The sequence below is a fragment of the Cebus imitator genome, unplaced genomic scaffold, assembly GCF_001604975.1.
Source record: "Cebus imitator isolate Cc_AM_T3 unplaced genomic scaffold, Cebus_imitator-1.0 Scaffold134, whole genome shotgun sequence".
Classification (NCBI taxonomy): domain Eukaryota; kingdom Metazoa; phylum Chordata; class Mammalia; order Primates; family Cebidae; genus Cebus; species Cebus imitator.
The window spans coordinates 4,899,716-4,926,735 of NW_016107449.1; the positions used below are offsets into that span (position 1 = coordinate 4,899,716).

The 27,020-nt window shown below is 47.0% G+C and overlaps 1 protein-coding gene across 7 annotated transcripts in view; it reads left to right on the plus strand.

The window, feature by feature from the left end:
• Positions 1–26,353, plus strand: part of RALGAPA2 (Ral GTPase activating protein catalytic subunit alpha 2) — a 329,247-nt gene extending 302,894 nt beyond the window's left edge. Inside the window, exons 39-41 of one of the 7 annotated variants that reach the window (XM_017541502.2) lie at positions 4,038–4,159; positions 19,277–19,316; positions 22,211–26,353. In XM_017541502.2, coding sequence (XP_017396991.1) covers positions 4,038–4,159; positions 19,277–19,281 — 127 coding nt within the window. In that variant the 3' untranslated portion in view covers positions 19,282–19,316; positions 22,211–26,353. Of the gene's footprint in view, positions 1–4,037; positions 4,160–4,944; positions 5,686–11,619; positions 16,758–19,276; positions 19,317–22,210 lie in introns of those variants that run through there. The other 6 variants (XM_017541500.2, XM_017541504.2, XM_017541496.2 and 3 more) reach the window with 6 other exon arrangements.
• The last annotated feature ends 667 nt before the right edge of the window (positions 26,354–27,020 follow it).

Sequence of the window (27,020 nt, forward strand, 5' to 3'; positions counted from 1 at the left end):
TTTTGTGCTGAAACCCAGGTAGATGCTTCCTATGTAGGATTCTATTTAATTCTCCCAGCTGTCCCAAGAACAGGAATTGGTGTCCCCATTTTACAGGTAAGACAACTGAGGCTGGGAGTCAGAGCAGCCTGCTTCCGCGGTCTCACGTGTAAAATGGACACCAGGACACCAACACCTGGCAGAGAAAGAGCAGCTGGGATTCAAACCTGCCTTTCTTACACCAAATACAATCTCCTTCCTATCATGCTGCTGCTGTCATTTCTAAAAATTAAATAATAACGAGAGTTAAGTTGGGGGACAGGTTCAGATTCTCAGACTCTTACAGCTCTGCAGATTCAGCAGGGTATGTCTTGAGAGTCTCAATAAGTTCTTTTGGAAATGTTTGATAAAATGTAAGTAGTAAAGACATATAGTCTCTTTAGTAAAGTAGGGGAATATTATTAATTTTTCATTTTTTATTTTAGAGACAGAATCTTGCTATGTTGCCAGGCTGGACTCAAACTCCTGGGCTCAAGCGATCCTCCCACCTCAGCCTCCTGAATCGCTGGGACTACAGGCCTGGCTCCTAATCCAAGTTCTTGATAAAAATTCTTATGTGAAAATATGGACAGAGTGAGTGGCTAAAGAAACTCAGAAACACCCAGAAGCCAAGATGGGTTTCTGGTTAGTAATTTGAATGTTCCCTGAAGTGAGTAATCAAGGAGAAAATTGCTCTTTAAAAAAGTACTTTGCCACGTGTGGCTTTTAATGAGATAGTAATTCGGAACAGAATTAAAAGTTGTACGTTTGTCAGTAGACTTTTTAAGAGAACAGAAGGGCCATGGCTAGCATTGAAACAGGGATCAGATTTGTGACCTGGTGCCTCTTTCAGTGAAAGGTCTTTGACTGTCCACAGATAGGCATTATTTCAGTGTTCACTTCACATTTTAACATGTCTTACATGTGAAAAGCTTACAAGCACTTTGATGTCTACACTATAAATGCCCTTGGTTATAAAAGCAACCAGCATTGAAACCTTAAGGATATTAGGTGAGAAAGTGTCAGATGATACTGCTCCAAGTTGCCCTTGCTAACAGTTCTACCAATTTAAATTCAGTTAAGATCCCAGGATTATGTTTTTTATGGCTAATAAAAGAAATGATTTTTGGCACCCGTAAGCTTCTTGGCTGTTTCTAAATGCTGCCAGAGCTAGGGGGATATTTGTTTTCTCTTTGTCAGGGTGTTTACATGCCCTGGCTTGGGCCATGAGTGAAAATGTATTTGACGATCTCCTGGTCTCACCCCAATCCCTAATGGATGTTTGTCTAAATGACAGCACCCAGTTTAGCACTGTTAACACTCCAGTTAGTGGGCGGGAGAGTGTGGGCTGTGTGTGACAGTCGGGGGCATGCATGGCAGGGTCAGGAACCTTCTGTGAAGGAAACACTTCCTCCTCCAGGATCCAGTTCTGGAAGCACCTTTGTATTTTCTCTGTCTCCCATACTGCCCTAATTTAGGAGTCGGACCATAAATATTCATTGAATCAGAGACTCTCACAACTTCATTATTATTCCTCTAAATATAGTGGTGGACTTTGTCTAAGGAGCCCAGACCTCTCAGCCTTGACAAGAACAAGCTTATGACAATTGGATAGTGCCATCCAGGATTGGGATGGTGGGCCGCCGTCTGGGGTCAGTTCGTATGGTATTATGCAAAACGTCCCTTTGTAGGTTTGATCATGAGCTTGATTAACATAGCAAGCCTCTTTCCAGATGCGTGGCTTCCGTAGGGTAGTTAGCAAAATGCACACGCATTTCTTTTTTGTTCACCATTGTCCCAAGCACCGTATGTGGATGTATTGGATGCAGTGGGGCCTTTCAGGAAACAGCAGGACGATGCTAGGCAGAGCATGACAGGTCTTTAGAGGGACGTGCCTGCTCTAACCCAGGCCCACAAGCAGACGACCGCCTGAAAGGGGGAGCCATGAATTGAGCGTTGACAGTGGGCCACGGCGGTCCGAAGGCTCAGGTGGTTGTCAGCCATAAGTTTAGCTCAGCTCTTTGAGTAATTTGTCACGCCTCGCTCAGCCCCTGCTGGGCCAGCACGTGCCAGCTTAGTGTCAGAGTGCCTGTTCGCCAGACGGCCACTCAGACCTAACGTCCTGCTGTTCCCCGGACCAGCGGCTTGCTGGGGCCATGCACGGAGGGCCGAGCCGTGGCGACAGCCAAGTGCTGTGCAGAATAAGTGTGTTCATAATGAGACGTGAATGGCATTAGTGGGTCCCTCTAGAATTGGGCCTGAGCAGGCGCCTCTCGCTGAGGAAGTTTGGCAGCCTGTTCATTAAGGCGAGTCACCAGGAGTTCAGCCCACAGTTGAGAAGCCAGTTCAGGCTCATGCTGCCCAGCCCTTGGGCGGTTGTGCCCATCTATATAAAAGATCATATATCATTAGAGGGGCCACTTTGGAAATCTTCAAACTCATTTTCCTTGCTTGAGGTTGCATAGAGCAAGCTTAAGGAGAAATTCTGGCAGCACAGTGTCCGGTAATGCTTTCCACGGTGACAGGCATGTCCTGTATCTGTGCAATCCAGTATAGAACCCCTAGTCACGTGCGGCTATTGAGTGCTTAAAATACAGCAAATGAGGCAAAGCAACTGAATTTTAGCTTTTGATTTTAGTTAATTCAAATTTAAAATGAGATAGCCATGTGTGGCGTGTGGCTACTGTATGGGATAGCACAGCCCTAGAATGCCTCTGGTCCCCTCATGGTATGAAAATGTAACTCCAAATATAACCGAAGGAGTAGGGAGAGGAAGAGCCGGCATTTAGAGATCAGTGTGCGTACTTTGCCATAAGAAAGCCGAAGAGTATTTGCCCATTTAAAAACATTTGCTGTATTGAAAGCTGATTGGAAGGGCATAATTGTCACGAACCTCTGTTTTTAAAGAGGCCATTTGAAAAGATAGTTTTAAAATGTAGTGAGAAATGCTAGTTCCTTTTCCTCTTCTGGAGTTGCAAATAATAAACTGATGGTGATCCACATTCCCTGTGTTCCTGGAGAATTAGCATGATTTTCAAAATGACTGAAACATGTCTTTTAATTTTTGCATTGATAATGAGGAAGGGGAAAATGAGACGTCATGCGGACTTCCCCAAGTGTTAATTCATAACGTCGTACGTGCAGCGCCTCCATCCATTGTCGGATTGTTCCGACGTTACCCTGTTATTGGAAGTGCATGATTCACCTTCCGAGGAAACAGAAGCCACACACAAAAGGGGAAGATTTGCTTTCTGCCCTGTGAAAGGCTGCCACACGCAGGGGTCCTATTAAGACAGCTGGAAAGTTGCTTCAGCGTGTTACGCTTGTAGGTTTTATTGGTGACTGGTTTTTGATTACACATTTGAATGCTGTGTGTTCCAGACTGCAGTTTTAATTAAAAGGCAGTAGTCTTTTTTTTAAATTGCGCTGTGCACTCTTGCTAGATTCTCTCACATAGTAGTTCTTATTTTCCAATGTTCACAGCTTGTCTTGGTTAGAGGCTCAGATGCCCCCTCAGAGTGTATCTTCCTAGCCTTCTCTCTTCCCAGTAACTTACATCTTCTTATTTTTAAGAAGTGTCGGCACTCTCATATCACCAAGTTGCTTGAAGTGTCCACTCACGTCAGTAGGCTAAGAATGTTTCATCCATTGAAATAGGACGTAAAAGGTCCCTTATTTGTCAGTGGAAAGAGATGTTATTGCAATCAGTGTCTCCTGTTTTTGTTTAATTCAACCCTAGTGATCTTATGATGTTATTCCGCAACTATTGGCTTACATGTTTTTTAGTGATACTAGTATTGAATGCAGTTAAAGTCTAAGAGAAACTTAGGTCTCAAAACCAGAATTTTATTGTTAATTGTGACTAATATTTACTTTTCTGCAAGATGATAAAGAACCTGCAAGATACTTTTTTTTACACAGAAAAGTAAAAATTGCACAACGGTAGTAGAAGTGAATTCTGTCACTGCTCTGCATTGCCACTTTGCCCGCGCGCTTGTTTCCTTAACCGATTACCGCAGCTATGAAGAGCGAGCTCTGTATCTCGAAGCAATAATTCAGAACCACCGCGAAGTAATGACATTCGAGGATTTCGCAGCCCAAGTCTTTTCTCCCTCTCCCAGCTACTCCCTCAGCGGAACGGGTGAGTGTCTACATTATTCTTCTCTCACGCGCTTAAGATGCATTCGAGCAGCAGATGTACACCTGTTTTTCACAGATAAATGCTTGCAAATTTAAGAAGAGCATTCTCCCTCTGAATCAACTAATGAATATCAAAAGGAATGATGACATTCATTTTAATTTGTTTTGTATTCGAGCTGTTCACTCAGTTCCTTTCTTCAGCTATCCTGTTAACCTTCAAATCTAGCAAGGTTAATGAACTTTTTCTCAGTAATGTGCTCCGGTTCATTCAGGAGTGTGGGTTTCTTGCTGAGCTGGGAATATGTTGTTTAAAAGCGATGCCCAAATCAGTGCTTACTTATCAAAAAAGAGTTCCTCACAGTGGAAGCCGTTGCTACTAATGCTAAATGGGGATTACGCTGCTGAGATATGAGGGTCAGGGATTAATGCAGGAGACATGGAAGGACAGTGTCCTGGGGTCCATCATTACAGCAGTGCAGTGTGCATGTGTCTCTCTGGAGTGGTCTGTGTCATGTGGACAAGCCGCCGACTGGAGCAACACCTGGTGTGGAACCCGTTTAGAAACTAGCTTACAATAATTTTTATTTATTAGGGCCAATGGAAAATTGCAAAAGTTTCCATGGATTTCCTGTTTTTAGGTTTTTGTTCTTTTTATATTTTCAGTTTGGGGGGAAAAATACATGTACTGCCACTTAAACAGATTATATGATTACCGTGGATTTTTTCAAATAATAGAATTATTACTTGTACATTTCTGCATATAATTACAGAATAATTGCCTTTCAGAGAGCAAATGGGATATTTAGCCAATGCATGTTGAAATTCTCAGTGAGAAGCTTCCTTCATCTTCCACTGCTTTAGATGCAACTGTTAGAGTGCTTAATAGATTTCTAACCTGCGTCAATTGTCTCTGAACACTGCCTTACTTCTCCTATTCTGACTTGTTAACAAATATCTTACACACAAAGTGAAAAAAATTAAATCCAGTGAAATAAATCACTTACAAATAAAATCAGCCATGCATCATTGTTTAACATCGCTGGCCTCAATCCTTGCCTCTCGGAGCTTTGTTGCGAGATAAGAGGGAGAGGCACGCACTTGCGCAGGGAGCCAGGAGCAGCAGGCAGAAGGCTTGGGAGATAAGCAGGCTGGCAGAGGTGCGGGAGCCGCGCGATTTGCATAATCACGCCTCTGCTTCCTGGTGAGGCGTCAAGGAACACTGGGATGGCCTCTATTGATCTTTGTCGAACTGGAATACTAAGCAACATGAGAAAAGCTTATAACTTAAAGCTTTGATTAATGTTTCTTACATTAAAAAAGTGGAACAGCTGTGAATTGAATTCTTTTATACACTCTGCCAACATTCTATCTAAGACAAAAAAAAATCCGTTTCAAGGGAAATGAAGATTTCATACTCAGCCTGCCTAGAGATTTTAAATCGTTTCTAATTTTTCAGTGAAAGAATATGAGGGATCTGTAGCAAAGCTAATTTTAAAAAGATCTCATTCAGTTTTTTCCCACCCTCATGAGATTATTCTCGTCTTCATAAGGACTTGATTTTTCAGTGCCGGTTGGTTTTTTTTTCTTTTAGCTCTTGAGAAGCTTTTTATTTCTTAAAATTAAAAAAGTAAATAATAACTAGGTATTTAAATTCCTTAACTCAACTGTTGCATTCTTAAGATTATTAAGATGTTATCAAAATGAATAACGATGGACTTTTTTTCTATCTATATTTTAGCCTCTGTGTAAACTAATTTGATCTTTTCCAAATGTCCATAATTACTTAAACCAATTGAGATGAGTTGAGTGAGATTCTAGGAGTAATTTGAATTTTTAAGAACTCTGCCTGGAGAGAATTGTTCATAGGCTTCTTCCGGAAAGTCATATTTTTGAAAATTACTTAGCAGAGTAAAGATTCTGACAGCATGTGAGGGTGGGCATTGGAACTTTTATAAAAGGAACGTGAAACCAAACATGGAATATCAAGACAAGTGCTACTGCCTCTGCTTTTCAAATTATTAACATCAGTATTACATTTCATAGTGTTCATGGTTTAAGATATTCAGTGTTGAGTGGGAAATATTTTAGACATCTATCATACTTATCTTTAAGTGTGATTTTTAAGTCTGGGCATAATGTTCTGTTTTAATTCTTTGCATATCAGCTCATAACGCTGAGTAGGAAGGAACTAGATATAAACTTGATTTGAACTGAAATGTGGGGCAGTGCAGTGGGGACGGAGCATTTCAGCACCAGAGACAAGCACGTTTTCAGAAGCATCTTCTGATTTACATACTGGCTTCGCTTTTGAGGAATCCCTGTCCCCTATCTGTTACTACTTCTAAAGATGAAAACATTTTTCATTTGTTTACACTGTTATGTTCTTGGGGCAAGTACAGTCAAACCCAGATGAGCCAGCCAGCTTAAACTAAGAAATTGAGGTGAAGTCTGTTCTTCCAAGCAACAAGCCAACTGGAAAAATTGACCCTGAGCGGCTTAAGCTCCCACAGTGCACTTAGGACCCAATCAGACCTCATCTCTGGCCCTCAGTGTCATCAAAGCAGGGCCTTGGGCTTGGACTCACATGCATATGCACAATCTGAGGAATTAGGAGCTCCTAGGTTTTCTTTGTATCCTCACCACAAGGGGCTTTATTATTAATGAAGAGGGAGCGTCACCTGAACACTGCATTCATTCCACACTGTATTGGTAGCAGCAAGCTAGAAAGCGGCATGTAGCCCCCACTTCTAGAGGGAAAGCCTTTAAGTCTGAGGTCTAAGTGGGAGATGTGCTCAGTGGGAGTGGCCTGTGCCCGAAGGTTCCACTGTTGGAAAATGCCCTTTGCCTCCGACTCTCCGGGTTCAGGTGCTGTTACCCATCCACCCAACGAGCCCTGGAGGGCGGTTTGGCCAGGTAAACAGGGTTCCATTCAGGATGCACCCTCAACCACACTTGGTGGTGTAGTGGCTAATATATGAGTGCTCAGCTTTTTTCAAAGAGCTTTCAAAACAAAATCTATTTGCCTAATCAGAAAACATTTTTAAAAACCGTTGTCTACCTTGTATCTATTCCATCCGTTACTTGTCTTGATAACACCTGACATGTAATAGATATTTCAACTACTTTTTTACTTAGCCCTATAGTTTACCTTCCTTTTTTGACCAGAAATAAATAATCTAAATAATCTAAAAGGTAGCCACTATTAAAATATTGGATGCAATTAACATATATGTTTCCTGCATAAATACATTTATATACACATATATGCACATATACATTTCTCTCTCACACACACACACGCACACACACATATTGGGGTGGGAGACTAAATTTGTGTTTTCAATCATATCCCTAAGAAAGAGGGACCAGCAGAGAGGCCGGGAAAGGGTTAACTGGAATGGTCACCCTCCACTGCTGGGAGCAGCAGAGAGGCCGGGAAAGGGTTAACTGGAATGGGCACCCTCCACTGCTGGGAGGGACTGATGTAATCACTGCAGCTCACAGCCAAGTGCATCTGTTCACCATGAGGTCATTCTTCTGCATGCTAATGATTTGGAAAATCAAGTCTAGTGTTTGACATTATCGAAAAAGATATAAATAGTGTGAATCTTTACTTTTTAGAAGTTGCTCTTATAAAAGAGAAAAAAGAAACTTTATATTGGGCCTGAGATTTTTTTTTTTTTTTCAGAACTGCCTTAAAGATTGTGTCTGGGTCTTAAAATCTTGGAGGAATCCACTTGTGTCTGTTGATAAATCAATCCCCAAATCACTATTACAGTCACAGCTAGCAATCTGGTAGCCAAGGGCTACAGGTATGTCTTATTTAATATCTAATTTTAAGAATTTCCAAGTGCCTTGGTCAGAAGTTGATAAAGGTGGGTTTTTCCCAAAGAATGTTCAAAACCAAGTTAAATGGGTGGTTCTTCTCAAAATACCCAAACTGACTGGTGTTTGCTGAAGATGCCAACACTATGTATGATTCCTTTCTCCTTCAATATTGCTATAGAGAGCCAGCAGAGGGAGCACAGATCTCTGTTTATTTGTTAGCCCTGCATAAACATAGCGTTTAATTTCTCCAAGATATGGTCAGAATACTTCCTCCTTCATGATAGGCTAGATTGTAAAGGCTCCAGGATTTAGAACAAGTGAGAGAAAATTCCTCACTATGCTTCACCAGAGTCTGCCACTTTCAATGTAGGTCATATTTGGAGCTTAAACCAGATTAGTCTGAGTCAGTCTTAGGATGCCACTGCCATTCCTGCTATTGCACAAAACAGCAAACTTTCATCTTTTACACAATTGCATGGACGTCCTTGTGGAAAGGCTTATTATACAACTTACCTAATGAAAAATACTTCTGTAGTTTTTCTTCTACAACACAGTCATTGTGTTAAGTTTGCAGAACCTTTACCAGAAGACTATGCCTGGTGTCACTGAGTCATTTTGGTGGCCAATAAAATCTTCTCCTAAAACTGCAGATGGAGGCGCTCATGTTACACATTCACCCCAAAGCAAATCTGCGCTGTAGACACTACATAAACTCCTCTTAGAACTCACCAGCCTTTGCCCAAAGGGGTATGGCTGCAGCCAGCTTTTGCTTGCTAAGACCTCCACACCATATGCAGGCTTGTCATTCTGCATGCAGTCCTGACAGGTCATCTTCCTTGGCTCTTTCACTGGGCAGTTAATAATCAAGTTAACTCCTAGAAACAACACAAGTAAATCCTACCCTAAACCCCCAAAAAGAGTTTCCCCGCTCATTGAAAGCATAGTCATGTGACAGATTCATTCGTATTCCTTCTCTCCCTGTTAAAGTGGTCTTAATACGGTTTTAATTAATAGCACTTCTTTTGAATTGTATGTGTTCAGCTTCCCCATAACTTTGCTGAAGCCAACAAAGGACATCATAGAATGTTGAACTAGAAGGGACTTCAGAAAAGGTCATGTCTAACCCCATTATATTAATTTTGAGCAAGCTGAAGACCAACCCATGAAGGGACCACCAAAGGTCATGGGCAAGTTGGAATCAGGGCCAACCCAGCCTTCACCTCCCATTCCAGATGGAAATGCCAGCCCTGTGCCCACCCTGTGGCAATAATCCCATAAGCAGAGCCATAGCTACCAGCTCTTTATTAATACTAAAGGCCAGAATCAAATTTTACTCTATTCACATAATCCAGAAGTTTTCCCTTTTTTGAAACAGGATCTCACTCTGTCACCCAGGCCTGGATTGCAGTGGTGTGATCACAGCTCACTGCATCCTCCACCTCCCAAGCTCAAGCTATCCTCTAGCCTCAGCCTCCTGAGTAGCTGGGACTACAGGCATGAGCCACCACATCCAGCTAATTTTTGTATTTCTTATAGAGACAGGGATTGGCCATGTTGCCCAAGGCTGGTCTTGAACTCCAGAGCCTCCCAGAGTGCTAGGATTATAGGTGTGAGCCGCTGCACCCAACCCAGAAGTTTTCGTTAAATACAAGTCATCTTATATCACCGTCTATTCAGTAGCTCAGCCATCCCACTCAGCACCCTCAGCACACTTGGCTGTAGCTGGCTACAGTGTTGCCGCACGTCCTATAGACAACAGCCTTGCACAGATGTTTCTTCCACCCCCATAATCCCTTCTGGATGCAGCCCAAGTTTTCCCTCACTCATAACTGGCTCAGTTCTGACCACTTTTGCTTGGATTTTTTTCCATTTACGATGTATTCTTCTTGGAAAGATGGGACCACATTGATAGAAAGCTTTTTTACCAGCTATAATTCCATCACCAAGACCCAGTGGTGCTCAGCTCTGGCTGCATATTGGAATCACCTGTGAAGCTGTAAAGATACCCATACTTGAGTCCTTCCACTGATTTGGATTTATTGGTCTGAGTGTGGCCCGAGCATAGAATTTAAAAAAAAAAAAAAAACTGAGGTTGTTTTAATATGCAAGCAGGACTGAGAACCACTGCCCTAAATCATCTCTGTAATATTTAGGTCTTCATTTTAGTGCCATCTAACTTGTGATTATGTATATCTTGATTTTCCCTAGCATATGTAAGCCTTTATCCTGTGTGTGTATGTATTCTATCCATAATGGACTGTGAATTCCTTAGAGAATGGTGCATGGGATCTCTTTCCTACGTGGAACAGGATTGAATAGAAAGGAGGGCAGAAAGGAATCAGACTGTTGCTTTAAGCAGCACAGGTGTGTCTCTAGACCACAGATGTGTGGGCCTGATGCAGAATGCAGAGCAAATACATGTAATTATGTTTCATCTGTCCCCTCCTTCCCAGTCTCTTAGTGAAAGTGGGCCACTGACAAGCAATCTGATCAGAACCCGTTGTGGAGAGAGGCAGGGGAAGCCAAGAGCCGGCAAATCCACAGACCAACTAACTGAAACTTGATTCAAGGTGCTTTCATAGATGGTCTCGAGGGTTTTGAAGGGAATTATTGATCGCCCTGCTTAGCACCATTTTAGGCTTCGTGCTTCTCCATCCCTTTGTTCTTTTGAAACTTTTTACCGTCCTCGGTGTCAGCTCTGGAAGGGGAAGGAAAGAGAGGAGACAAGCATTCTTCTCATTTGCTTGGCTAGAAGAGCATTGCTGCTACCTGTCGGATGTTACCATCTCTGACGTGGCTCTCCTCGCCCTGAGCAGGACTGTGCAGGTCACTTCAGGCAACACGAAATAAGGCTGTGGGAACCTCATGCAGGCCTGTGTCTCTCCTTCCCTTGTGAAGCCTGAAGTCTTGTTGGAAAAAAGCAGAGTCATGAGTCACAAAAAGACACTCATGAGTCACAAAAACGGCTATTTATTAATAAGCCCAGATAAGTTTGCTCCAAACTATAACTATATGTCAAAAAGCCAGCCAGCCTGAGATTTCCCTGAGATGGGCCATGCCATTTGCCTTGTGACTCTGAGGAGAATGAAAACGTACCTCTTGTGTATTAGATATTCTGCTAAGCATCCTGCCGGCTGGATTGGAACCTTCTCACATTGCCTAAGGTCTGAGACTGGAAAGCCCATGGACAAGAAGCATAAGATAGAGGAGAGTAAATTGAGAAAAGCAGAGAGGAAGAAACCACATGTTTCAGAGCCACTGTGGGGACAGTGACAACTCCTGACAACCCCGGGGCTGGTGCTGGGGAATATTCATAGGTCCCCAGAATAAGAAGTGGCCTGAGGTCGTTCACTCTGAAGTGCTGGCCTTGCACTGAATCTGTTCCTCTGGCAGAATTCTGAATGTGCAGCTTTTTCTGTGAAATGCTGCATGAGGTTCTGGGTTCGCAGACCTTACAGGGGTTTCAGTGCAGGTGGCATCTTCCTCCTGCCTGACTGCTAATTACAGCTCAGGGAACGCATTAGTAGTTGCCAAGAGATGGCTGGCAGGTACCAGGAATTTTTCTCAGAGACAGTTTTTGGAAATGACTCTTAATGAAAGTTTATTCGAAATAACCTTGAAAATTTGTTTCAGAAGAACCTGGAGCTCCCAACGCCCCGGGTTCATATTCCTTGCGGACTGTGACTGTGGCCCTCCAGTCCTCCTGACTCAGCAGCTGGTGTGTGCACAACCTCAGCCGCAGAGGGGCCTCCTAGAAGGCTCAGCGGTTTTGCTTAAATTCCTCTTTAGCAACAACCAAACGAAGCAGAGGCCAAATGGAACCTCTCTTACAGTTAAGTCTTCTGACAGAAAGAAGGCAGTATTTCATAATTTCCTTTTCCAGAAAGATACAGGATGGTAATAGGACCGGTGACTAGCACGATTTTCTCTTTATAGAGAAAAGCCGGTACCTTTTTACCCATTAGCCTGTAAAGGCCCTCAAATGGCTGGAGGAATCAAATCCCTCAACAATGGGAAACATGGCCGTCCATTTTGAAGTCAATAACTTTATGCATTTACAGCACTGATGTGGCCAAATTCACTTCTCGGCACATAAGAAACCTAGTAGCATCATGGTGGCGAACGTCAGGAAAGAGTAGGGAAACCCTATTTTGTGACCACTTTGAGAATATGAGACAATCAAATCCAGATGCATGGAGGACACGTTCCACCTACCTGTGCCCCACGCAGAGGCTCCTCTTGCCTTCCCCACAGCACTCAGCTGTGACCTCCACCATCCCAGCGTCCGTCTTCTCCTGTGTAGAACTGTGTGATCTGTGGGATTGCCTGCGGATAAGGAAAAGCAATCACGGGTCTGGCTTGGGAAGGTTCCATTCCCCCATACCCCCTATCTCAGGCAAAACAGAAGGCACGTACACCTTGCCTTGCCATTGCTGCTGAATGTGTTTGGGCAGACCCTGCAGTCAGCATGCATCCCAGAGCCTGTACGCAGTCATTAGGGAAGCCCTGCTCCCTAGCTACATCCCAAGGGTACAGAGAAGCAGCCGGAGAAACAGCGCAACTCCAGTTAATACCACAGCCTCCAGGTGACATCTGAGCATGCCGCTTCGTGAGACCAGGCGCTCCAGACCAGGGTGACAATCGCTGACCCAACAGCATCACACGTGAGAGTCCCAGAGGAGAAAGAGATCACCGCAGAGAAGGAAGAAGGAGGCCAACAGAGGGAATCTGCAGCCCATGAGGCTGACTCCACTCTTTCTCCCAGTTACCCAAAGCTAGCAACTTGCTAGAGGCCAAATTGAAATATTAAAACCCAGGTCCATTCGAGACCTGGGGACACAGGCACACACCTTTGCTACAATTTAAATAGATGGGAAATGCAGCTTCACTCCTCAGAGCATCTCATAAAGCCCACGAATGTTGGTTTTCAGATATTCATCCCATAAATGCTTACTGAACACCAAATATGCCAGATGCAGAGATGGGCAAGATGGACAGCAGCCCTCCCTTCACTAGAGCCCCCCTTCCAGACAGGACAGGAGACAGTAGTGTCTGCCGTCAGCAGCTGATGCGTGCGGAGGAGAGAAGACAACAGGAAAAGGGTCTCAGAAGTGCCACTGAGAAAACCCAACACACCTGGGGTGGGCGTGCACTTGACAACAGAGGATCAGAGCAGGCCTCCCTGACAAGGAGGGAGGGTCAGGAAGGAGCAGGTGAAGGGGCCTGAGGCAGGGGCTTTCCCGACAAGGAGCCCAGCCTGGTTAAAGCTGAGCTAGCCAGGGGTGGGCAGGAGGAACAGGAAGGCCAGAGTGGCCTTGCAGGCAGAGGGCGAGATCTTGGCTCTTGCTCTGGTGAGGTGGGCAGCATGCAAAGGCTGTGAAGCAGCAGAGTCCTGTGAAATGACTCTTCTACAAAAGTCAGTCTGGCCTCAGTGGGTAGGGTGCGCTGTGGGGGTGGGGGACGACTTCCATGACCTTTTATTTGCCATGTATTCCCATCTCCGGGCACGCAGCAGGCATGCCATCTGTGTCTGGTGAATGAATTGATGTTATGCTCATACAAGACCATAAGAGGTGTTCTGCCTGAACATTCCCTGGGGACACTAGAGGGGCCCTCAGTGATGCCCCCTCACCCCAGCACCACAGAACACAGCCCGTATCCTGGATTGCCCAGACAGGAAGAACATGGAGCTCGGCCACATGTCCCACCCTGCCTTCAAGGCCCTGCAGACCCCTGTGATGTCTGGTGGTCATGAGCACAGGTGTGTATGAAGAATCGTGCATATGGCCATTCCCACTACACAGAAAGTGACTTCAAGAGACTTTAAACAACTCAGTGATGCAGAAGGGCACAGATGGAAGGCTGAGGCTCCCTGGCATTCGTTCCCTGTTACAAAAGTGGTCTCCAGGACTCTCTGTGAACTGCAACCATTCTTTATGTATGTGTAGAGATTTGCAATTTACTGCACGCTTTCCTCAGGGTCCCCCTTCCATCAGGCAAGATGTCTCTCTCTGACAGTCGAGGAATGGAGGCAGGCTGGTTTTTCTGCCACCAGGTCACTGGTCATGTCCAGACCAGGGCTTGAGCACCTAGGCCTCTCTGTTCTCAGACAGGACTCATTGCTCCACCCTCCAGCCCCTGCCTCTCCCTGCCTGCTGTGGGGACCCACCCACAGGAATGAACAACCCAGTGGAGGGGAAGAGCCCTTCTTCAGCAGCAATGGCAAAACGTTCCTCCCCAACGGCAGAAAGGACTGTTTTCTAGAATGTATGTCCTGTACTATTTGTACAGTGGCAAAGGTACACCCACCCACTTTGGCACGGATAACTGAGAAATTTAACTAAAGGGTTGCCTACTTTACAATTCAAATGGAGCACTGCAAATAATTCACATATAGAAAGTATCTTAATTATGGGCCAGAATTGCTTTCTGAGGACAAGACGGTCTTTATCAGTAAAACTAGCAGGCACTTCCATTGTTTCTGCAGTGTTTGCTCAGGCAGCTCAGACAAATGCCTAGAACTCACTGTCCTCTCACAATCACCATAGACTGAGCTGCCACATTTTCTGGAGCTGTGGATCATTAGGGAAATTTTTAAAAAGTAGTTCTGAGTGGAGCACGCACTCCCAGTGTGTCTTGGGACAAATCACACGATAATCCTACGTCACCTCCCCAGTCAATCCCGAGGTGTTTTAAGACAGGTCAATTCAAGTTAGGATAAACTTGGGAGACAACCAGGGAAGCCTGGGTGCCTCCAGGGAACTTTTTCCCTGAAATCTTGGAGCCATTTCTGTTGTGTCACTTTTGAAATCATGAGAGCAGCAGTGCCACCCAGACCACCTTCTATTCTATTTTGCCATTTTAAAAAACAGCTTATTGAGATCTGATTCACATATCCTGCAGTTCAGCCGTATGAAGTATACAAGTCGATGTTTTTGGTCTATTCATAATTTTGAGCAACCATTACCACAATCAAATTCTATAACATTTTCCTCCCCTCTTTAAACAGCCTGCCAATCAATAGTCAATCCCCCTTCTCCCCACCACTCCTCAACCCTGAACAACCACGAATCTACTTTTGTGTCTATGGACTGCCCATTCTGGACATTTGATATAAATAAAACCATCCCATATGTGCTCTTTGGTGGCTGACTTCTTTCTCTTAGCATATTCTCAGGGTGCCTCCATGTGTAGCCCATTCCATTTATTTTTATTGCCAAATATTCCACCGTACAGATAGAATACATTTTGTTGGTCTGTTCATCAGTTGATGGACATTTGAGCTGTTTCTACTTTTGGCCACTGTTAATTTTTCTGCCTTGAATGTTTGGGTCCTGTGTGGCCATTTGCGCACGTGAATTCAGTCTGGTAAAGTACAGAGCCTTCCCATGGCTAAGATGCAACGGAAATCTTGGTATTTATGTTCTGTGAGAGCGAGAGGGTCTGGAAACCTTTCTTAATGATGGCCTAACAACAAGTTGGCACCAAGCTATAAATTTTAAATGTATAATTTAGTTTAATTTAGTCATAGATTCATACGAGTACATTATAGTCACGAAGAGAAAGAAAAAATGCCAGGAATTTTTTTTTTTTTTTACCGATGATCCACCTGCTCACTTAGCCCCTGCACGGGAGCAGCGTGCATACAGGCACACACTCCATGCACTTTCCCTTCCTCCCTCCCTTCCTGCCAGTCCAGCTGTCCCAGCTTTCAGCTTCTGAACCAATGTTGATGGGCAAGACCAACAACCAGAAAGATGAAGCCAAACCAGGAGTTAGAGCCGGGACCAGGACACAGCAACTGCTGCTGGATTGGAAATACTGGAAGCCATCCTTGGGCCATTTGGAGATGTTAATTAGGCTGGCTAATTCCCACTGGCCTTGGGTTGCCAGTGTTGAGTGTGTGGGCTTACCCCATCCATGCCTGCACCTGTTCCCTTCCTCAGAGCCATTCCAAGGGGCCTGAATAGCCCAGACAGCTCTCTGATCCCCCACTCTGTCTGCCTTCCTGCTGGTAGGATATTTAGCACTTGCTTAAAGCTGGAACCCTGGTCCACTGTTTCTCTCCCTCATCCCTGCCAGCTCTCAAAATCATTCTCTTTCCTAATTATCTTGAACCAGTTAATCATTCTGCACACTGACTGTTCAGTAACCAGGATCCAGGGACAGGCAGCCGCATTTCTTGTCTGACCCTGCCCAGCATCATCCCAGGTGGCGGTCCTGGAGGGCAGCCTTTCCTCAGAGGCAAGAAGCTTGGTTCGCAGCCTTGCTCTCTTGCAGTCCCGGTGAGTACAGCTGGAAAAAGCATGCCATAGAAAGGCCCACCATTCCGGGCACACCTCTGCTAGGCAGAGCCGCATAGAACACAGCACATCTCCAGCCAGCCTCTTGTTTCCTGTGCTGCTTTAAAGCCCTGTTGATACCCAGAGTATCGGAGAAGTCACTCAAGGCGAAGAAGCAAGACATCTTTCCTCAGAAGTGACTTCTGGATTTCCCCAGCCCAAACTCTGTGTCAGAGCTGCCAATTGGCCACAGTTTGGCCTCTCAGTGTCTGGGTTAAACTGTTAAGGGCTGTCCCTGAGGAGTCTCTCTTAACTGCTCTTAGATATGAGTGGGGCTGGCTTCGATTCCCAGCACCACAAATAGGTAAAAACAACTTTGAAGTTAAGATGCACATTAACCCTATAACCCAGTGTCACACCTTTTTTGTTTTTTGAGACAAAGTTTCGCTTGTTGCCCAGGCTGGAGTGCGACAGCGTGATCTCAGCTCACTGAACCTCCGCCTCCCGAATTCAAGTGATTCCCCTGCTTCAGCCTCCCAAGTATCTGAGATGACAGGCGCCTACCACAACACCCTGCTAATTTTTTTGCATTTTTAGTAGAGATACGGTTTCACCATGGTGGCCAGGCTGGTCTTGAACTCCTGACCTCAGGTGATCTGCCTGCTTTGGCCTCCCAGAGTGCTGGGATTACAGACATGAGCCACTGCATCCAGCTGTCACAACCTTTTATCTATTATCACCCACCCCCCGGGGAACTTCTGAGGCATTTTGGTTTCCCAATTTGTCCCCTCCCCTGAAACAGCACAGAAACACTGTGTATCTGTTTACTTGCAGGACTTAAACCTGTGCTGCATATATTAAAGAGCAGGCTATTTTGCCACCCCAAGAGGTGATATCCCCTCGTTACGCAGGCTATAACTCCTCTCCCAGAGCCTCCAGAGGCAGCAGTTTCATCTGCTTTGGTCACCACTGTAACCCAGAGCCTAAGACAGTGCCTGGCACGTATCTGCTGCCCATGTGACACAAGGGTGGGACAGGTAGGTTTTTGTCTCTCCCCTGGCCCCTCAGGCACCAGGTCCCTCCTGGCCCCTTCCCATCCCCCATTCCAAGCACAGCCCCCTCCAGGTGCCCTCCACACTGCCCAGGTTGGTCAGTGCCCTGTGCATATGCCAGGGATGTATCAGGAAGCTGACAGCTTACTTCTCTGCTCTACGACTGGAACTCCACCCTTTGGGAGCACTGCCATGTGTCAAGGGCAAGTGACATTTGAGCCCCATGGAATAATCAAGGCAGCCCCAACTGTCTCTGTCTTTGCATCTCCTTAACTCAACCATGGATTGGCAGTTACTGAGACATTCTTTGTGGTCCAGCACACCACACCAGGCTGCGTCTGGGGACGCACAGGAGAGGGGCAACCCAGTCCTCATCAGCAATTACAAACAAGTCCTCCATTGTTAGCTGCGCCATCTGCTTTCTTGGTTTCTACCAATCGGGTGCCTGTATGCACAGCATAACCAGGGCTGAGGGGCTGCAGGGGAGTGAGATCAAGGAGACCCTTCATAAAGAGACCCCTTGCTCACATTGGAGGGTGTCAGTGGCGCGGTGCTCTAAAAGCCAAGCCTCGTCAACTCAAGGAAGACCCATGCAGAGATGCTGTATGTTTGCTCTCTTCCATGAGAGGAAATGGGGGCCCTGCAGCATAGAGCATTGGGGGGAAATCAGAAATCTAAATGATTAAATCATCCAGAGGATCCACGGAAAACATTCTAGTCTGTGACCAACAATCAGCGGCAGCCCAGAACCTCCTGTGCCCAAGAAGCACATCCAAGTCTGGAGAAGAAACAGCGTTAACAGTGGTTGGAAATCAGACCAAGGATCATACCCGACCCACACTCAGTTGCCGATCCAGAATTTCCTAACCCTGAATAATTTTCTTGGGAGAAGGGGACAATTTTCATCAATAGATTGGAAAAGATGTCTCCATAGCAGTACGAATTTCTTTCATGGAGCCTTGGCTAAGAGAATGTTAGTGGTCACCTCCTGATGGCCACTGGAGCCACCGTCTTAGAAACTTGCCCCGTCACTGTGCCAGCCTTGGCAATCCTGGCGGAGCGGGTCAGTAGAAAATCCACGTTTACAGCTGTGACTGTGCAGACCATGGCCCACACCACTGATAAATGTCCTTTGTCCAGATTTGATGCTCGTCTAGTGGCACGGACTTCAGGAGAGTTGGGGGGTGCTGAGAGTTCAGAAACTACTGCCTGATGCGGAAAGAGGGTGCGTTCGCCAAAGGAACCCCCATAGGAATAGGATCGTGGAAGGGATGGAAGAACCTGCCACAAAGCACAGAAAAGCTACGATCCCCCTCGGTTCAGAGTGACTACTGAGACCCTGCTGCTCTGGGGTGAGAGAGACCCTTATGGTCGAATTGTGCGGCTGCAGGGTCAGCTCCCAAGCTTTCCTCTGCGCAGGATGCTGCGTGTCCCCTCCCTGGGGACTGTCACATTGCAGCTGACACCAGTATTGAATTAACATACTGTATAACTCAGAAATCTGTAAAATGAAACTGGGAGACATGTAAACTTGCCCACTAGGGGATTTCAACTATTTTTTCAGGCCATCCATTGAATTTCAAATGCTTGTCTTGAAAACACTTTTATCTTTGTATTTTAGACAAAATCAGTTGGGGAAAGGGTGGCGAGCAGGAAAAGGATATAGCAGTCAGTGCTGTCCAGCATCTGTAGGGCTCCCGACAAGGTCTGCAGGCATAGATCCTAGGAGTTTTAATGTCTCTCTCATTTCACATTTGTAAGCATGACGTCGGCTTGTATTTTGTCCTATCAAGTAGAATTTTCAAGTAAATTTTCAGTTCTTACTAATCAACAAGGCTGCAAGAATGCTTGGGCAGCTCAGGGATACGTGTGTTATTAGCACTGTGTTAATTATCAAGTTGGAGCTGTGGGGGTGCTGTGTTTGTATTCACTCGATTTTGTGTTCTTTCCCTTCAGATTAAAACACGTAAAGGTCTCATTACAATATTTGAGCAAGGTAAGACAGACACTTCAGTGGATTTGTCCAGCCACCCTGCTTTGGGGAGGGGGTGGGACTTTAACTGGCCACCGTCCAGAGTGGATCCCACCACAGTGCTCCTCACCCTCTGGGGCCTTCCCCTCCTGAGGGGCCCTGCCCGAACTCCTGCCCCTGCATGTCTGCGCTGCCCAGGGAAGCCCAGCCTTGCCTTTCTTCTGCCCCTACACTCGGGGAGGAATCCGACACCAACACCTGCCATCCCGGAAAATGTCTTTGTCGCCCGCCCTTTTGTGTGTGGGGCTGCAGGGAGCGGTGGGCGCTGGGGCCGCCCCCTCTTTTTGTTGCCGGAGCCTGGAGGAGCAGGGTCTTGAGATGGGCTGATAAGACACGGCACGTGCTGGGCCGGCCTTTGACCGCCAGCCTTAATGGAGGCTTCCGAGGCCTCCACGAGGGGAGGGCCGGTTGTGGCGGGGGCTGCTGAATGGAACAGCTGGGGAAGGAAAAGCAGACAAAAGCTGCAGGAGCGCAGAGGGCGGAGACCCAGGGATCGGCTGCGGTCTAGGACCCAGAAGACAGGCTGGCCATGGCAGGTGTGACCTCCCCAGCCCGCCTTTCTGTCCTGGGTCTGGAGTCCAGGCCCTGCCCAGAGCACTCTGATGGATGGCAGCTACCTTGGCAGGGCTGTCTGAAAACCCTGTCCCACGCTGCCCGGGCTGCACCACCTCCCAGGCTCACAGGTGGAAGGAGAGCAGTTGGTAATGACAAGGACCATGGCAGTGCCATTCACAGGAGAGAGCAAGTGAGCGAGCTGCCGTTGATGAGCCTGTCACCCACAGTGGAATGCAGGGCACAGACACCAGTCACTTTGTCTCAGTAAATATGGAAATACGATGTCAGGGTCTAGATGTATTGGTTTATCCAAACCTTCACCCCCGTCTGCCAGGCAGGGCTATTGGACCTGCAGGCTGGAGGAGCAGCCGGCACCACAGCCCGCCGACCCTCCAGCCAGCTGCCCTTTCTCTTCCCCTCCACCATGGCTTAAGCCCAGTCCTGGTATTGTCCCAAACTGGGCTCACTCGTGTCAGCCCCAGCAGGTGACACGAGCCTCAAGAGTCCAGGTGCTCGTGTCAAGATGGAACAGAGCAGGGTTGTACAGTCCCCTCCCAGCAGGGCACTTTGCTGTGAAACTTGTATTTGCTGAGACCCCCATGTCCAAGCATGTCCTCCTGTCTGCCACCAAAGTGGGGAGGTGAGGTTTGAGTGTCCTGTGAAGAGGCAGTGCGAGTAGAGTCATACTCAGAGCTGCAAGTGGACGGACATGTCATATCAGGAAGGTGGCCCTACCTTGTGGCCTGCCTGCCCATCCAGCAGCTGCCGCCTCCCACGGTGGGGTACTGCAGCACAAGAGGCCAGTGCAGATGAGAAAGTGCCAGCAGAAAGCCGGGCACCAGAGGCATGTGTAGGGCACTGTGGCACCGGGCCCAGCCCAGCTGGAGGGGTTGCTTTGCCCTTTACCCCCAGCCATGGGGTCCCTGCTTTCAGGTGCACAGGCCCCCTTCTCTGTAGAGTTTCTTGCTGTTCACCGGGCTCACTCAGCAGGACAAAGCTGGCTTCCTCTGTCCATCTGCAGGAACTTGAGGTGCACCCCTCTTTCCCTCATCTTCCCTGGGTGTGTGGGTGGGGTAGAGGGACTAAAATGTCTTCCTTCGAATCCAAAATTAGCAAAGGTTCACTCTTTCTTTTTGAATCTCACTTTATATATTTTATTTACTTGCTTTTTTTTGGCTACGTTATTCCAGTCAATCTGATTACCGTAGTAAGCTGAGTTGTTGGGATTAGAATATTATCTGGGATTAAATCCAACGTGTTCTCTCCTGCTGCACCACAGCCTGGATCAAAGGCCAGTGCCCACCCACCGCCAGCTACAGCGGTGTAGAGAGCTGCCTTGTAACAGTCCGGCCTCTCTCGTGGATGGTGGTCTAGTGGTGTTGCCTTCGTCAGAAGCAGCCTGTTTTTGTTTTATGTTTTGGGGTTTTCGTGTGTGGTGTTTTTTTTTTCTTTGTTTTTTTGGTTTTTTTGAGACTGGGTCTCACTTTGTTACCTAGGCTGGAGCACAGTTGTGCCATCACTGTTCGCTGTGGCCTCGACCTCCTAGGCTCAAAATCCTCTCACCTCAGCCTCCCAAATAGCTGGGACTATAGGTGCGGACCACCACACCTGGATAAATTTTGCATTGTTCTTGTAGAGATGGGGTTTCACCACGTTTCCCAGGCTGGTCTGGAACTCCTGGGCTCAAGCGATCGCCCACCGTGCCTAGCTGCAGCCTGTTTTAAAGATAAGAATAGTGAGCCTTCCCTGTTTGCCTGACCTTACTGAACCTAGAAGAAGGGAGGCAACAGGGAAGCCCCTGGACTCTGAAAGTACAGAACTGGGCCAGGTTGCTACCGTAGGTCCAAGCACGCTTCCAAGTATTGATTTTGGAAACTCTTCCTAGAAACAATAAGGTAAGGTCAGAGAATGAAAAAAGATGCTCTCTGAATAAAATAACCCACTTAAATTAATTTCAAATGCCAATAATATAATAAGCATTTCAAAGGCCAAAGCCCTGCGAGTGAAGCACGCAGGGAGAAAGGTGTGGAAACTCTGCTTTTGAGGTCTGTTCCCCGCAGAGGCCATGCAGGGAAACGTGGGGCATAAGACAGCAGGGTTTTAAAATACGCTACACAGGGAAGGGTGATGAAACGATCCTCTCGCTCGCAGAACCGTCCTGTGGGAGACCCAGCGCCACCCGCAACAGCGGCTCGGTGTTGCAGCAGGCCTTCTTGTACCCCTCTGAGCACGCCGACAGCAGCCCTGGGGAAGCGGGGGTGGTGCAGATGCGCAGGTTTTAATTTTATTCCTTTTCCCTCCAGTGCTGAACAGCTGTATGCTCATCTGGACTCATTCAGACAAGCAATTTAGTCCTGACCTCTAGTCTTAGACCCTTTGGGGAATAATTGAGTTGTAAGTCATTGTGTAGAATGCGAGTATGTAAACACGTGGAGATTGCAGGAACACCGCCAGGGATCTGCAGAGCATCCTCTGAAGTTTCCCAGGCTTTTTCACCGACTCCAGCCACTGCTTCTTCCGTGGCCCTTGCTCCCTTTCACTATGACCAGATGCCTTTTCTCTTCATTCTTTACTTGTGAATTGGACAGTTAGTCGGAATTAATTTCACAAGATTCGTAGCTGCTTTTATGCTGCAGAAAAGCCCAGGGCAAAGAATACAAAGAAAGACATTCACGTGTTTATTCATTCAACAAACATCTTTGCCACCATAGCAGAGGGTCACCAGACCCTTCTCCTGGGAATTTCCCTCCCTTCTGAGTGCCACAAATCCTCCCTGAAATCTGTGGCCGTAGAGCCTCCATTACCTCCACAACTTAGCAGTTCTCTGCTTCCTTTGTAGGGGCCCTGGCCTCCAGTCTGAGTGCTGACCTCGAAGAGCCCCTGAGTGAGGAGGAGACAGAACACCCTCTCCTGCCCCTGCCCCGAGCCACTAAACGCAGAGTCTCCAGGAAACTTCATTGCTGCACTAGTGCCCTCAGCAGGTCTTCCCATTAGTGGACTTCTGAAGCCCACGGTGAATCCCACTACAGTGTCTCAGATGGGACTCCAACTAGGCTGTGTCATCGTGTCCTGAAACCTCACAAACCTTGGACTTCCAAAGAAGAAAGAAAAAGTCACCAAAAACCAGAGGTGAACCCACTGTCACATGGGCATTGGTGTGGCTGCTCGGGGCAGATCACAGCAGAAGATTCTGCGCTTTCAGGGAGGGGGCAGAAGGCAGCTGGCTTCTGCACCCCAAGTTATTTCTTCTTATTTATGAACCCAAGCATGATTCACAGAGGGGCTGGCAAAACAACTGTCTAATTCAGGAATTTTGTCAGCATTGATTTTGCTAGTTCCTTTTATATTAGGATGTATGGTTTACTCAAAAATTTCATCATCATGGAAATTGGCTTTCCCCAGGGTCTTTTGCCCAGGAGAAGTTTTTACCTCAGTTGTACCTTGTCTTTCCACATGGTAGCTGATGCCCTCTAACTGAGCAGAGGTCCTCCTCACCATGCAGAGGCCCTTCAGGTCATGACAGTGATGCCCCTCTCTTAGGACACTCAGAAGATTCCAGAAATACAGGATCCTGTCCTTGCATGAGTTTCTGCAGGACGGGAAGTGTCCCAAGGCTCAAAACAGCACAGACCACATCCACATAAAAGATGCCTGCCGGCTTCAGGTGCTAGGCCAAGACGGGCACCCCTCGAATGGCCTCCTGCCTCCAAAAGCCTCATGCTGAAACTTTGCTCCTGTCTCTGTTGCCCAAAGAGGCCTCAGATGGGCCTCAGAAATGTTTCTTGTCACACAGGGCTTTTGATAGATTCCAAGCAAGGGATTTAATCCTTCTATTTTTCCCCATTTGGTTCCAAGGAAGGCACATTAGACCTGTTTTTTTTCTTTCTTAAAAAAAAGAATGAATGAATGAAAAGAGAAGCAATGGTGAGCCCTCTCCTGCTGGAGAGCCCTGGGTGGGCCCTACCCGTCCTGCAAGAGAAATCAGTCAGCAGGGAAGAGCTGCTGGTCGGCCCCGGTTCTACCCTGGGCCCCCCACCTGCTTCAGAGCTGGAGGTTTGCTCCACCCCTCACTTCACTTGGGAAGTAAATCCAAGAGACTCATCAGAGTCCAGCCCCTCTGCACAGGCTTCGTGCTCACCACACGTGGGGGCAGAGTCAGGCCTGCACTGGGAACAGAGAGCAGCCCACCGAGACATCGCCCCTAATTCAGGACTCAGGATGGGGTGCCGGTCCTGGGAAAGGTGGGCCCTGTGCACGAGGCCCCCCCATCTTCCTCTGGCCTCTGCCCTCGCAGGCACTCATTAGCTTCAGCCTGCTTGGCCACCTGGGTCTGGAGGAGCCTTCTGAGGCTCTCACCCCATCAGAGCGGCCATTTTCACCGCGGAGCCAGGTTTTTTGGAGCCAGTTTGGCTGGAACCTGGTCTTCATAGGGAAAATGGGCAGACCCAGGAACCAGACTCATTCCTGGGACAAATGAGAAGGGGCTGAGGTGGTCATTCCTGTCGGGAGCATGGGCCTTCTCATCCTGGGGAGAATCTGCTTTTCTGCTTTATAGGGGATTGCAGGTAGCGCTTGAGGCCAGGCCCACTAGCAGGAGCACTGTGAGAACCACCTGAACATTAGAGAATGAGGGTACCCCAAGGTGGACGGAAACTCCGGCCCCTGGACTGTCTTGGGAAGGGCCCAGGGTACTCACAGGGGGCTGAAGGACAACGTGAAGAGTGACTGCGAGTCCCAGCATTTTCTGTGGCATCAGCAAATTCCCCTTTATTTTAAATGATTCAAGACTTTCGAGCAGCGTGGCTTGGCCACCGTCACTCAGGCTGGAGCCTGCTGTGGAGCTGCTGCTGCCTCCTATTTACCTCACTCCCGTCAGGAAGGCCATCGCACGCTCCTGGGCGCCAGAGTCCCCTGTAGGTCTCTACCAGCAGGTCGCCTCTGGGAGAGCGTTTCATCTTCAGGCCCTAGAAACTCCTGTGGCAGAATTCCTGGCTTCAGTAGAAAAGATGTGTCAGGATTTAGGAGTCAAATTTAACTCTGCTGGACTTCTGCCCCAAGATTTCATGTTGCCTCCACGAACCAGTGATCCCAACCTTGTGGTGGGCAATTCAATTGTAGGCAGAAAATAGCTCCGCCCTCCTGTATCCCTGAGGATTATAATGACCCCAGGTGACAGCCAGCAGTTTGGTGACTGCAGTTTTCTTGAGCCTGCCATTCTCAGTAGCAGTTTTGGTCTGGAGATTTAGAATATGGAGGAGGGAATCTGGCAGCCTCATTTCTCACCATCACATGGACTGAAGTCACTTTTGTTATTTGGGGTGGAAAATTGCAATGATCAAGTTTCTTTTCTTCTTTTTTTTTTTTTTTAGAAAAGCAAATGTTGTGTTTTTGTCATAAATCCCTTTCAGCAAAACTGTGGAGGATCTTTCATCCAGTAGGGACCCACCTGAGGCTCAGCGCTGACTCATCATGGTGGCATCAGTAGGTCAGCCATCTGGAAACAGAAGTGCTAAGACTCACTGGCCTCAGGCAGGACCAGGCCACTCCCTCGCTTCTCTGTGCACCTGTTCCCAGATTCCATCCAGAGTGAAGCTGATGCTTATAGTCTCATTGTACTTAGGCTTTTGCACTTGAAAAAAATTATGACTTTAAAAATAATCAAGGCTTCAGCAGACAGAAGTATGAAATTTAGCCTGGGTGAATGACTGTCACAATTGTCCTCAGCAACGAAGTCTGCAGTTCCTAAGAGCCATGTGTTGGGGAAGTGGGGTGACCCAGACTTGGTGACGTGGGTTGATGGATCAGACCCTTAGCCTTACAAAGAAGAGCTCATGCAGATCCACAGAGCCATGCACAACCTGTCCTCCTGACCTTCCTCAGGTGGCACTACCTGCGCTCCACGGACCTGCCGTATTGTTGTCATGTGGAGGTCTGATGAATCCTTTAAAACCTAACTGTGATGTCGTAAATGTAACTGTGCTACCTTTATATCTACTGAAGGGGACTGTCTGCATCTGAAGGGAAATTCAACACGAAACAACCATCGTTTTAGTTGCACTCAGTATCTCCGTGTGACACACATGAAGTGAATGTTTCCTTATGTTTTCAGGCCTACAATGTTTAGTACATGTAAATAAGGACAAAATTGGATAAATATGGTAAATTAAGTTATAGCGTGTCGTTTGATTCTTATTTTGCTGTCTCCTGTTATTTAATTTTCCTAATGCTCCACATCTAGGTTCCTTCCTAGGTGGTAGGGAGCTTCATGCATAACACACCTTGCAGACGTGTGTGTGCGCCAGGACACACCGTGGCACAGGCGGACACACTGGGAAGGCAGCAGCTCCACCAATGGCAGCCACCCTACCCGACTCTCCAGTTAACCTTCTTTCCTCTTTAATTCGGATTGACTGTGATCATTTAATAAAGTGGAAACACAGCACTTCGGTGCTATATGCTTCTCTCATTCTCATTATAGTTTATAAGAAAATGAAGTTTACCCTGGCATCTAATAAAAAGGTGGTTTTCATTTTTATTAGACAGAATTGTTTGAAAGCATATTTTAACCAAAGCCTAAACATGCGTCAAAAATGGTAGCTGGTAGCAATGCGGGGAAGCTTACCGATGTGTTTATGTAAAATTGACCTTGGTTCCTAAGATGGGATGCTGAGATCCAGTCGCAAGAGGCTCCGAATCCAAGCATCATGGTTCTGATCTACTTAAGTCTATTTCTGTCTTCATGATTGAAGGCTGGGTCAGTATCGCCTGCTACCACGATGTCTATCTCAGCCCATAAAGAGCTGTGCCCCTTGCTCTGTCTCTCCAGGGCAGTTCCCATACAAGTCATCCCTCTAGAGGTCTGGAGCCCCTGTCCCTGATGAGCAGGAGGCAGCATTGGAGGGCTTATCTGTGTAAATAAGTGATAGACAAGATGTGGTAACAGTCTCCTGTTGGTGCGGCTGAAGCTAGGCTGATGGCCCCTGTCTAAGGACTCCAAATTGCATGACAGCCTGGCCGGGTGGCCTCTGCCAGCATTACGGGCTACTCATGCTAGGCAGCAGTGACCTTTCAGGACATTGTATTAGAAGTTTGTAAAAATCATTCATTTGTACA